Consider the following 13364-nt stretch of genomic DNA (forward strand, 5'->3'; position numbering starts at 1 on the left):
CCCCACCGGGTACCACTCATCTCCACTACAAATAGGAAAAAGAGGCTACAATTTGCACAAGCTCACCAAAATTGGACAGTTGAAGACTGGAAAAATGTTGCCTGGTCTGATGTGTCTCGATTTCTGTTGAGACATTCAGATGGTAGAGTCAGAATTTGGCGTAAACAGAATGAGAACATGGATCCATCATGCCTTGTTACCACTGTGCAGGCTGGTGGTGGTGGTGTAATGGTGTGGGGGATGTTTTCTTGGCACACTTTAGGCCCCTTAGTGCCAATTGGGCATCGTTTAAATGCCACGGCCTACCTGAGCATTGTTTCTGACCATGTCCATCCCTTTATGACCACCATGTACCCATCCTCTGATGGCTACTTCCAGCAGGATAATGCACCATGTCACAAAGGTCGAATCATTTCAAATTGGTTTCTTGAACATGACAATGAGTTCACTGTACTAAACTGGCCCCCACAGTCACCAGATCTCAACCCAATAGAGCATCTTTGGGATGTGGTGGAACGGGAGCTTCGTGCCCTGGATGTGCATCCCACAAATCTCCATCAACTGCAAGATGCTATCATATCAATATGGGCCAACATTTCTAAAGAATGCTTTTAGCACCTTGTTGAATCAATGCCACGTAGAATTAAGGCAGTTCTGAAGGCGAAAGGGGGTCAAACACAGTATTAGTATGGTGTTCCTAATAATCCTTTAGGTGAGTGTATATCAGCCTATATATAATGAGGAAATTGACCCTTCGCTTTCTTTACAGTCACTGGACTCAATTCCTCTGGTCTCCCCAGCTTGATACTTACGACTGACACCCAAAGAGATTAAGGGTGGTATTTCCTTCAAGGACTGAAATCATACAAAAATGGTAGAAACTCTCTCCACATCAAAATCCTTCTTTTGTAATTCAAAATATTAACCTTGGTCGCATAGATTGTTTTTTTCAAAGCACTTTTGTTATTCCATGACAAACTACTGTTATTTCGCTTTAGTTCTAGTGATGTGCTTGCATTGGCCTAGAGTTATGTTACTTCTCAAACCACTGGTCACAGGCATGCTGTGGTGCCCTGAAACAGCTTTGGACAGAAGCATATGCAAGTTTCCGCTTTACTTAAACCCAAAATATGTAGTTCGATAAATGCGATGATTATATGTATTCACTGAAATAAAAAGTACAAAAACACAATGTTATAATACTCAATTTTACCTTCAGCATGGAACTTGAAATGATTTGGCTAGGCAGTACTCATTATCCCATAAAATATATCTAAACAAAAGATACTAATAATACTACTACTAATAATTTCTGAGTGACTGTCAGTGTCCTTGCTGGCTTTTCATGTTCACCCACTCAGGTAGCTGATGTCTGGGGCAACTCAGCCACAACCTTCCCAGCGCTAATTTGATTACTGATAGAAATGCCAATATATAGGAGACAACGCTGGCTGACACAGGGCTCTCAATGCAGAGACAGTCCAGCCACCAAGCTGCAGTTTAATGAAAAGATGGCATGTGGCACAACAGAGGTATTACAAGTTACTACTACTACTTCCCCCACTACTACTACTCCTACTACAAACGTCTCTGTGAAATTGTACCAGGGGTTCCACTGCTTTGTTTAAATGTACTTTGAATAAATACATCAATTAACTAATGAATCAACCAATAAATCAATTAATTAATTAAAGACACCAGAGGTGAACTTTTTAAACAACAGCAACAACAAAATAATAATAATAGTTTCCCTGGAGGTACTACGGATCGGACACCTCACTCAGGATCAAAGCGCACCTGTGAGCTCCCTCTCTGTGACGGAGATGAACCGGTTGGAGTCGCACCCACCCCTGCGAGTGAAGGACACCTATGCAATCATGCTTGCATTCATTCATTCATTTCCTTTCCTCACACAACCGATAAGCATATAGTGTGTCGCTGTAAGGTATCATTATTATCATTATCATTTGGCCATGTCACTTAGCACCTCGATGTGAGCGCACGGTGCCCCGCTGCGCCTCGGAGTTGCGTCCTGCTGGCCGGAGCGCGTCAGAGAGGGAGGCGGCTCCAGTGCCTCGGAGATGCGGGGGGCCGGGACAGCGGCGGGCGGAGAGCACTGGGGGAGGGCCGCTGCAACTCTTAAAGACAATTAGCCAGCCCGGCGAGGAAGGGCACACCGCCAACGCCTGAGCGCCGCCGCACACCCCTCGCCCGAGCCGCGGCGACACCAGCCCGTCCCCGGAGCTGCGCCGGAGCATCCCCCCTGGACGCGCTGACGTGAACGAGTCCAGAGCGACTTGAGCTCAACTGTGAATCCAGCAGCACCTCGCCTCTCTCCCTTCCCCTGTGCCAGCGCCTGTCTCCTGCACTCAAACGCCCAGAGAGAGAGAGAGAGAGAGAGAGAGAGAGAGAGAGAGAGAGAGAGGGGGAAGTGTGCGGCTCTTTCAGCACTGCGCTCAAGAACAGCTCCTTCTCTTCTCCACAGCAGCCAGGCGAGCCGGGGCGCCTCTCCTCGCCCGAACCGCACCGGCCGGCACCCCTGAGCCACAGCCACAGCCTCCACATCAGCAATACACTTTAAACCCATGAACACCTCCTGTGAGCACCAGAGCAAGTACACTAACTCAACTAACTGCTCATTCACCGTGCGGGAAGCGGCGTTTTGACTTTATGCTCAATATGTACCAGGGGCACCTGCAGGTAAGATTACAGTTATTATTATGAACTCCCCCTTTCCCTCTTGTGTTTTGGTTTCTTTTAATGATTTCAGTTTGACCCTTGCATTGAGCATGTCTACATTGAGAGTGTGAACAGTTACTATACATATGCTGGATACTTTACACTAGGCTGAAAGGTGCTGTTGAGACCAAGGACGTTGTGTAAACCAAGGGTACGAGGCAATGTGTCACACCAGGAGTGACAGACATCCATCTCAGACAAGCCAGGGCTGAGCGAGCAGCGCAGGACCGACCCAGCCGCAGGCACCCTTGTGCATATATGCGTTTTTGCATGTGTGTGCGTTCTGTGTTACACACATGACCATTTTTCTTTGTTTCACAATATCGTCCCGTTAGTGAATGAGTGAGTGAGCTGCTGCCAACTACACCTATCCTTACAGTTTATACTGTTATAAAATGTATAGATGTTTTTCTCTCTTGTCCTTCAGAGAGGCGCTTATAATTCCACACAAGTATAGTGGCTGGCTAGTGCATCCAATATCTAAGTAACGTCGCCGGACAGAGCATTGTGCAGCGTGGGGGGCGATACATTATACTAGAAACCAGTTTCAAAGATTGAGCCGGTCATGAGGGGGGGAGGTGACTATTGCTTACGAAAGTAAAACAGGTATCGCCAGGTCTTTGGCAGGGCTGTGCGTGAATCCCTGCGTGATACTGTGGTGGGATGTAAACACTCCAACGTGCTGCTTAACCTTGACGGGCACCTATGCCTGAAAAGCAGGATGCAGGGTTTTTGGTTTGTTGGTTTTAGTTTGTTTTTTGGAGAGCGAAGTTTCATGGAGCTGTGATGCTCTGTCTCCAGCTAGGTAATAGAAACAGACACACACCCCGGCGTTTATTTATTGATTTATTGGATCGATGCTATACCATGCGGCGAGGTGGAGGTAGCTGGAGTGCGCTGGCACAAGCAGACAACAGGCAACAGGCGTTTTTCTGTCTACAATTATGTAATATTATGGACAGTTTATGGATTAACCCCACTATCCCCGAATTCTTAAATAGTTTAATTTGGTCCCCTGAATACATTAGGTTTTCATTTACTGATGCATAAGTGAAACATTAATTTCTTATGTATAATAAAATAAAATGAAACAACTATAATAACTATGAAAACAGAAATGGGCTAGTTTTCAAGCTGCCTGCGTTTCTATCAAGTTGCACTTAGGGATTAAGGAGTCGCCACTAAGAGGTTAAATCAGTTTATATCCAAGTGTATGTAGTTAGTTGTATAACATGAATCTCTTTACAGGTATGTCCTTATGCAACATATCAACATGTTGAAAAATGCATGTGCCATACTAGGCATTTGGAGCAGTACTCGTGTAAGACTGGTGCAAACAGCAAAAGTTGTGGTACAAATTGGAATACATAAATCAATCTGTCAATGAAACATGACATTTCAAGAACAGCAGGTCCTCATGTTCACTGCTAGACTAGAACATTGTAACACCTTAATGAGGAAAGTTGATAAGGCACTGATCTGGCACTTTGAAAGACTGCTGGTTGGAGCATATTTGATGCACAATGTATCTGGAAAATTACACACTTAGTTACCTTTCTGTGCTTGCCATATATCTACCATTAAAATCACTGCTCATTTTGCAAGCGATAAATTAAATTCTCCACAGAAATGGCTGAGGAAGCTGCAGTATTAAAGGAGACACATTCCTTTAAGTGAAGAGTTTTGCACATTCTGTTCCAGAAAGTTTTTTCTAACCACACTTTCCTCAACTAGCATTACACACTGTTATATAATTGTGTTATAGCTTGAGCAACCATCTGTAAGTGTCTGATGGCTTGACCACAGCACTAAGAGGCACGTTAACATCTTGTAATTTATTAGACAGCCAGAATATTGCCTAATTAAAAATGCTGCAGCATCCATTTACGTAACCGGCAAGAGAAGCACATTAAAGTCAAGTGTCCAATTAACCTGTATAAATGTGTGGCAGGAAGAGAAAGGCAGGTTCTGCTGCCATGTGAATATGGAACGTGAATCTGACATTTCATTTAAATGCAAAGAAATGTCAGAAAGTTTGAGGCTAATAAACAAGGAGTGCCATGTAAAACTGAATGAACTGAGTTATGTAACTTTCTCAGTGCTGCAGAATATTCCGTGCATCAAGCGTTAAGTGCCAAGGTTAAAATTTAATGGCATTGCTTCATTCTACTGCACCCATTGAGGAAGCTTCGTAAGATGATGTGTCTTTTTTCTTACTTAAACAGGGCATATAAAAAGTGGAAAGTAAAACCTCTTTTGGATATTCTCTTCCTTTATTAAAAATAAGTAACATCATTGATTTTGGTGGGCTCAACTTGAAAAAAACAAAACTAATCACCAGCTGATGACTTGGAAGGGTTTCTGAAGAGTGTTGTTTCTTTTTTGTATTCCTGACATACATTATTTGCCTAGAGAATTGAATGAATAACAAGGTAACCCCTGGGACCGGTCTGTCCTTTTCAAAAGTGTCACTGCAACAATTCTGCAGACTTAGCAGGATTCAAAATGCAAAAGAAGAGTAAAACACAATTCCATACTTAGGCTTGTGATAAACAAGAAAAAATAGTCTCTTACACCTACATTATGAATGAAACCCTTTATAGATTCAATCTGCCTATAAGTTTACTTAAAATGTCACATGAAAGACATGTATAGAAAATATTATAAAATGATGATTCATGCTATTACAACAAAATTGGTTAAAAGGTAGAATACTGATGACTAAGCTAGAGTCAATACACACAAGATCCGTTTTTAGCATTTGATTTCTGTTGGGGAGCACTTTGCTTGTATTACATTCCCATTACTATCCTAAAGCCTGCAGATACACCATATGATCTGTGCTTTTATATATCAGTCTTGGATCGTTAGTTTCTACCGTGATGCGTACTGTACTCATGTTATTGTTTATGGGGTATCTTATGCTAGCAGATTTTCTGTTGTTCTCATGAACTCTCTGGCATCACACTTGCCAGTCATATTGCCCTTCCTATTAACATTGCATATGGATTTGGTGTTCATTAGAATGATTTCACAATCTACACTACACAGAGTATTGAATTATGCTTGGCATCTATGAAAACTGTAGTAATCCAGTGTCATATGATACTAGACCAGAATTAATCTGCTTTTAATTAGTTAAAATTAGTATCTTACAATTCAATTCTCCTTGTTTTTATGGATGTATATATAATGATTTAATATTTTTTTCCTTGAAACATGACAAAATATTATTATGCATTTAAAGTTCAGTAGTTCATCTTGTGCATCCTTAACAATGTGCATTGGATAGTTAACCCCCATTTTGTAGTCAGCCTTTTTACAGAAAGAGTTTGTAGTATACATTACATGTTAAATATACATGATAGCTTAAAGGCTGCAGGCTACAGCTGAAGTGTTTTATTTCATATCTAAGGACAATGTTTTATTTGGTATCTTTCTATATTGTATTGCCTGTATTTAGTTAACTTTCATGACTTCTAAAGAAAGTTACAGTTATTTTTGGAAGTGACCCATGCCAGTAAAGTTATGCTCTTGTTTGATTACTTGTTTGAATTTATTAGCTGATCTCAGATTGCCCCGTTTTCACCTTTGATTTATTCTTTTTAGATTAACAAGTATAAAATATGATACCTGGACTGATGCAACCACTCCTTCAGTGAGAATCCTCACGATATGAGTTTTACATGATTTATCATGTGTGGCATTGCTGTACACAGACAAGACAAGTTTTGAGTGAAATATACACTCTTCCATAATTGGCTACAAAACAGCAGATAGTTATCTTGTCAGGTATATCCTATCTTTCCTCAAGTCACAGAACATTGTAGTCAGAAAGTTCAAGCAATAGAAAACTGTAAAATTCCACAATTTATACAATATACTTTCTGTAAATTGTTTTAATTTCATAGGTGAGTTGCATTTTTGTGCAGTACAAATACAAGAACAATGCTGTATAATTTTATAAAATGTTTTTAGGTAAATTGTCATGAACAAATAAGATTTAATGGGCAACAATTTTAACGGCTGCTACTTTGACCAAATTAAAAGTTTGACATCCCCCGCTAATTGCCAGTTGTAAACCTGAACTCACATAGGGGATTTTTCTTTGGACATAGACATCTCATTTCTACACATAAAAGGTACAGGGTTATAATTTGAAATTGGTGGGCCAGTCTAGGATTTCATTGTAGGCCTGCCCTAGTGTGAAAAACAGAAATGTTTGAATGAGAATATTAATAGAAAAGAAACAAGAAAGGAAAGAAAAGTATGTAGTGAATGGATGCATGACCTCACTGAAACACTCTTCAGTGCTGGCTGCTGCAGCTGATCGTAGCAATCGTTCAGGTTTTCAGTGAAACAAGCAGTCAGCTTTAATCCTTCTTATTTTAAGTAATTAGCTTGAACACGGCCTTGTACTTTCTCTTTACTTCAACAGGAAAATATTCCCAGGATTATGAAAAGCATTGTATAATACTGAAACCCTTTCCATACTTTGACTAAACTCACCATTATGCAAGAGTTTGTGCTTCTGTCTGACAATGGTCCTACTTATTCTTCAGGCTAACATTATATTATTGAGGAAGTAATAATGAGAAGGTGGACTGTTTCAATGTAAACGTGTTTAGGCAAGCTGTTTGGAGCCAAAGGCAAATTCATTGAATATACTGTCTTCTGTAATGATGAAACAGACGTTTCATTTAATGCAAGTTTCATCTCACTTAATTCCTTATGTGGGTCTAAATCTATGAGGAGGAGGTGTGTTTCTACAGCAGTCTGTTGTAATGCTATGGAAGGTTAGTTAATCTCAAAGCATCCAGCTATACAGTCAAAATTGAATGCATTATTTTGTCTTTGTCTGTAATGGTAGCTGAAGAAATCTACCCTGCCAATGGAAATTTAATGCATCATTAAATGAGGTGAAATGGACTGAAATTCCTAAATGTCATATTTTATACTGTAAATCATTTTTGTAGTTGGGGAAGAGAGGTCTGCTTTCAAATGTAATCTAAGCAATACATTTCAACATATTGTAAATGGTTTTTACCATATGCTATTTCCAACACAGTTTAAAGTCACCGAGTCCAAAAAGTTAAATGTCTGTTGCTGATCTATGTCGTTTAGTTGGGGGGGAGAGGGGGCATACAGCGGTGAACAGTTATACATCTGGAATTAGTAATCGGTAATTATCAAGAAAGCAGTTCAGTGTTCAGGAGGGAGATGGGTCAATACAGCAATAATGCAAAAATTAAGACATGAGGATTATTTTTTATTATTGTTTTACCCACTAAACCCGTTGTTTAGTGCACCGGCAGTGTTGTAGGAGACACACCCAGGAGAGCACTTTCAAGGACATGCTGGTCACAGTGCTTTAGGGAGATCTTGCTGGATCTGTCCCATTTATCACAATGTGTCAACTCACCCTATGGCGTGGCAGAGGTCCCCATACTTTCTCTTGAGGGCAGTGGGACAGCCTGACACCACACTCATGCCATTTACATGCACAGTGAAGCTCTGCTAGATCACATGCTTACAATACGGCAGCCTACAGCCCTTGTGTGTGCGACAGGGAGAATTTAATTCACGTTTCACTGCTTGTCTAGTGCATTACAGTTTTGCTGCATGCTTAGCTGATATTTAAAGACAGATATGACATACAATAAAGAAAGAGAGAAATAAGGAGAATTTGAATAGACTTATGCATTTGTCATGAATAGGAGTTTCCTAAACCTGCAATGCATTACAAATGACTTATTCTCATGAATGAAAACACAGTAGGGTTAATATTCACAATGGTTTAAATGTTGTTGTTTTATGCAGAAGAAATAGGAGTGCTAAGACCTGTTGGCATAGTGCTCCTCATGTGCATTTTAAGGTAACACCACAGACGGCTGAGTGATTGGATAGAGCATGAGTCAGAAGATAGGAATAATACCTGTGTGAATTAAGAGTCATTGGAAAAGGGGAAACTTTGGCGAAATGTCGATGTATTTGTAAGATTATAGAGATGCACGTAGGCTTCTTTCGAGAAAGAAAAAGTCAAATGTTAACAGAAAGTATTCTGTTGATTATTCCTCTCTAATGTCTCATTTGAACTCTATTAACTCAATTCCCCTTTTCTTTTACATAATTAGTAGTTTAACCTACAGCACAACCTGCCTTAAAAAAGAGAGAAAAGGGATGCTGATCCTTAAGTCTTTGAAGCAATTGTCTCAAATTATATGGATGATATATTCAGTTGAAATTGTGGATTTTCATGGCCAAAGTTTATACATTATTTAGAGCTCATTATGCATAAATAACGGATAAAGTCATATAAAGATTAGAGTGTGGATCAGTTGATACTGGTAGTGCATTTCATGTTTCCTTGGTTTTCTGTTGATTACTAATCCCAATGTGTAATGTGTAAATTGGGTATTGAAGGCAATTATTTCCGTTTATGCTCCTATTCCCAAATCTGGCACTTCAGACCCGTCCACTCCAGTAACAATTGTCCCGTTTTAAGTTACAGTTCCACTAGGAGAATAAGTACATACTGATGTGCCACATTTGAATGATTCATGCATCCATCTTTATTTGTTGGTCTCTGTATATTAGTCATTAATGGTTAGTCGTTTCAATGAGGTCATGATAGTGTCACACACAACAAAATAATAACTTTTCACTTCTGTTTAAATTTTAGCCTACTGTGCAGCCTTTCCAAACATACTGCTGTGATTCTGTCCGCCCCATTTAAAGCTTGGTGTTGCAGACATATACATAGGGTGTCTATTCTAAGGCTGCTCAGCTCGACGTGCTTGGGATCTGCAAATGCAATTTTGAGATACTTCTGTCCACAGTGTTTGGTCTGTGCTTTTGAAGTCCCTCAGTAAGCAGTTGTTTAAGATTCCAGTGGTTTAAAGCAGCTCATATTCAAAATCATAATGCTGAAACAGAGAAATGTGAATGACATCAATAGCTGTAGCAGATTAACTGGGATTATAAGAGCTTTGTAGTTTATTCAGGTAAGAAGCTTTTTTGGCAAAAGAGGCTAAATTCCAGTCTAGTGCACGATTATGATTATTATTATAACCATGCTTGTTGTTGTTGTTGTTGTTGTTGTTGTTGTTCTTTTTCTCTCTTCAAAGTAGTTGTAGTAGGAGGAGTAGGCCTAATAGTAGATTATGGAAACTTAATGTCCACCAGAAAGAAAACAGTAGATTACATTATTGTAACATAAATGACATGAGACAGGGACAAGCTTGTTTTGCTAATGCTTATTTCACTGCTCCATGCTGACATATTGACTTGTGTATTGACCAAATAAGAAGCATTACTTTAAATTTCTTCACATTAAATATATCGACTTGATGGCTGCCATTACAGATTAAGTTGATCATTTGTGCTGGAATGTCTGGGAATCCTGTAAAATCAAATGGAAGAAAACTACAGCTGGTGTTTTAGCTTCCTTCTTTTACTGTGCTTACTCATTATGGTATACACTCCCCCTGCTAAAAATGTAAAAGTGGAATATCTGCTTGCAAAGTGCATAGTGGAAAGTGGGAGATTATTTCCCCCCAAAAGGCATCAGAGAAACACTGAACTCATTCATTATCCTTTAATTCGATTTGCTTCGTTTAAGACAATCATTATTTATTACTTCTGGATGGGAACTGAAGAGCATCAAATACTAATATTTTTGCCTGAGGGAACTTTGAGATCCTTTTAGGTTCTCACCAAAGGCGAATTGTTTTTACACCAAGAAATCGTTTTTTTTACACGTGTTTACTCTATGCATTCACTCCAGTGTCCATACATTGATCAGTCACCCCGGGCCCTTGCCACTCTGTTTTCACTTTCCCGTAAGTCACCTTGAAGCATGCTCCTGTTACGAATGTTTTATTTTTTTCCATTGATAGTCAAGGAGGACGTAAATGGGAAAACTGAAGTTCAAGAGTAAGAACCTAAAACTGTATTTCTATTTTAAAGCTTGATTGAAGGACACATTTTTTTAGCTGAGTTGTTCATTAGACTGCTCCCAAGAGCATGTGATCATCCTTCAATTTTGCATTCTGATCATCTTGTGTAAAACAGAATGAAATAAGACCTTTATTGGGCAATTAGGGGGGCTCCTTAGATACCAATAAGCAACATCATACAGCACTAAAGCAATTGAGTGAAACATGAAGCAAGGTAAGAATAGACATTACTCCCTGCTCCCTACTAATGAACTAAAGCCAAACATTGCAAAAGACGTCAGCAAAGGACAGCCACTAAAGACAAAATAAAATTGCAGCAGCTCGTTTTCCAAATCCCCTGAAAAAGTAGATACATTGCAATGCATTTGTTATCGAGCTGTAATAATAATTGACAAGGAGGCATAATGGTGCTTTGGAAGTCTCATCTTACTGATGTCACCTGCCGGATAGCAGAGCATATTCTCTAGAAAATGAAAGAGATATAAGGGTCTGATATAATGGTCTGCGGTCATGTGGGTAAAGGAGCGGATTTAATAAGGAGAAATAATTAGACACCATTCTGCAGTCGAACTGAAAACTGAATGTGACTCCCAATCTGACAATATTTCAGGAAGCAGGTGAAAATTCACATACATGAACACAAACTTTGCTTTCGTGTGTTTGTCCGATGTATTATCCCTTCCTCAGTTGCGCTGAGCTCTACTTTTTAAAGCGTATTCCAGCAGGACCCATTTCTCACATCCTCTTCACTGACCCATGCTCATTGGAGGTAACTTAAAAATGCTGCACAACGATCGTTTGAAGCCCACAGCTGGTCAACAGAAGCTTGATATAGAGCAAAGATCTGGCCTGGCCGTCACCTGGTGAGATCCCTGTTAGATTCTTCTTATAGGAGGATCTGAAGGATTCTGTGAGTGCCAAGAAAGGGCTGCTATTTTAGTATTGCTTTTTTATGTGAAAAATGTAAATGGATTAAGTGTTGAATGTAATGTGCACCAATATTTTCAGATGGTGCCAAGAGCACATGATTAATGTACTTCTTAGAAGCATGTAGGGGAGAAAAAAGCAGTCTACTAGAAGAGGTTGTGGGTTTAGATCCCTAGGCTTTTTGTTTCCTTTGTGATGAATGAAACGCTGAACAAGTCATGACTTGCTCTGGTCACAGTGCATGCAGTACAGTATGTATGTCTTTGAGAATGCTGTTATACATAGATAAAAAATGTCTTCTCTTAACTATTTATGGACTGAAAAATGTTTCTTTGGGGAACTGAGAATAAGGATCATAATAATGGGGGACAAACATGTTTCCGTTAAGACTCCCAGCGCAGAATAGGATATCATTTTCATGGCTGTTTATCCAAGCTGACAGAGGGCAAAGATTTTCCTTTCACTGTCCAGATTTCATATGTCTACACCCATAATGTGCTTGTCTCTTATCAAGGACAACACAAATTGTTTCTTGTCACATGAAGAAAGGATAATGTAAAATGTGAAAGTGAGATCCTGCAAGAAAAAAAGATTCTGCATCTATCACACTATGAACTAGAGATGTTTCTTGTATTGCTGCCCTTTAGGTAACAATCATTTACAAGGAAATGCTCACTATATTATAATCCAGTTACACTAATGGCCTAAGGCATATTCATATATTTTCCTGTTGGTGTGGCTGAACAGAAATCAGAAGTGTTTTATTTTTGTTTAGCTGTATGATAGGCATCTCTCCCACTTTATCAGCTAGGCAACCCCTTTCCCTTCCTACCTCCCTGCTTCAGAAATTCATTACCAAGGTGCTTTTGAAGCTCCATGAATGGATGGAAACCTGAGATCAGAATGTGCTGAGTCCTATGAAGTAAATCTGGTCAGTTTTCTGCATCGTTGAATCCAGACGCATCTGACGGGAAATGCCATTAAAACTCATCTGGATGTAAGCAGATTTAAAAATTCATATACTGTATATGGAATTGAAAACCAACAGCCTCCCTACCCCTACCCCCCTACCTCAAGGCCTCCACCATGTTGGACAAATCAAATTATCCGTGCCATTATATTTACTTTGCTTGGGATAGATAAGAGGCTGATCAGAAAAGAGGCTCCGGCATCCTGTTTTCAATTAGATTGTGTGCTTTTATGAGGACTGAGAAAGCAAGCACGGCCAAGTAACAGTCCCTAGATCTAAATTGTACAATTAAGGGGGACCATTCCACACCTCCTGTGTAAATAAAGAAACAAATAGACGTATACAGCATGCTGAGACTTAGCAAACCTCGATGAAATGGATGGTGCCCTTTCAATTGTTTAAGGCATGCTTGTATGTAAATGCTGACATAATATTGTGACTTGATCTCTGGTGTCCCATTCTGTATAAGGCTCAGGTTGAAGCCCATAGACAGTGTAGAACAAAATGCATCAATGGTCATTGTTTTTATGAGATAATTCTGTAAGGTGGTATTTAAATATATATAAAGTAAAAGGTTCAAGCTAGACTTGGCTTGGTCTGCTTGCTGGCAGAAACCATAGAGTTTAGTGCAAGTTGTAGATCAATAGTGCATTCATGGTTTATGCAGATCCAAAAGCCCTGTAGTCTATTTTCTGGCAGCAAGGGTGGGGGGGAAAGAAAAGTTGACTCAGCAAAAGTGTCTGGGGATGCTGACAAACACTAAAGTTTGT

General features: G+C 39.7%; 1 protein-coding gene across 1 annotated transcript in view; it reads left to right on the top strand.

Moving 5' to 3' along the window:
* Window positions 1-2185: 2185 nt before the first annotated feature.
* The window catches only part of pex5la (peroxisomal biogenesis factor 5-like a), a 65230-nt gene continuing 54051 nt past the window's right edge, over window positions 2186-13364 (top strand). The window contains exon 1 of the mRNA XM_066709609.1: window positions 2186-2700. Within this exon, the coding sequence (XP_066565706.1) occupies window positions 2671-2700 (30 nt within the window). The 5' untranslated portion in view covers window positions 2186-2670. The remainder of the gene's footprint in view (window positions 2701-13364) is intronic.

This window comes from Amia ocellicauda, chromosome 7 (assembly GCF_036373705.1).
Source record: "Amia ocellicauda isolate fAmiCal2 chromosome 7, fAmiCal2.hap1, whole genome shotgun sequence".
NCBI lineage: Eukaryota > Metazoa > Chordata > Actinopteri > Amiiformes > Amiidae > Amia > Amia ocellicauda.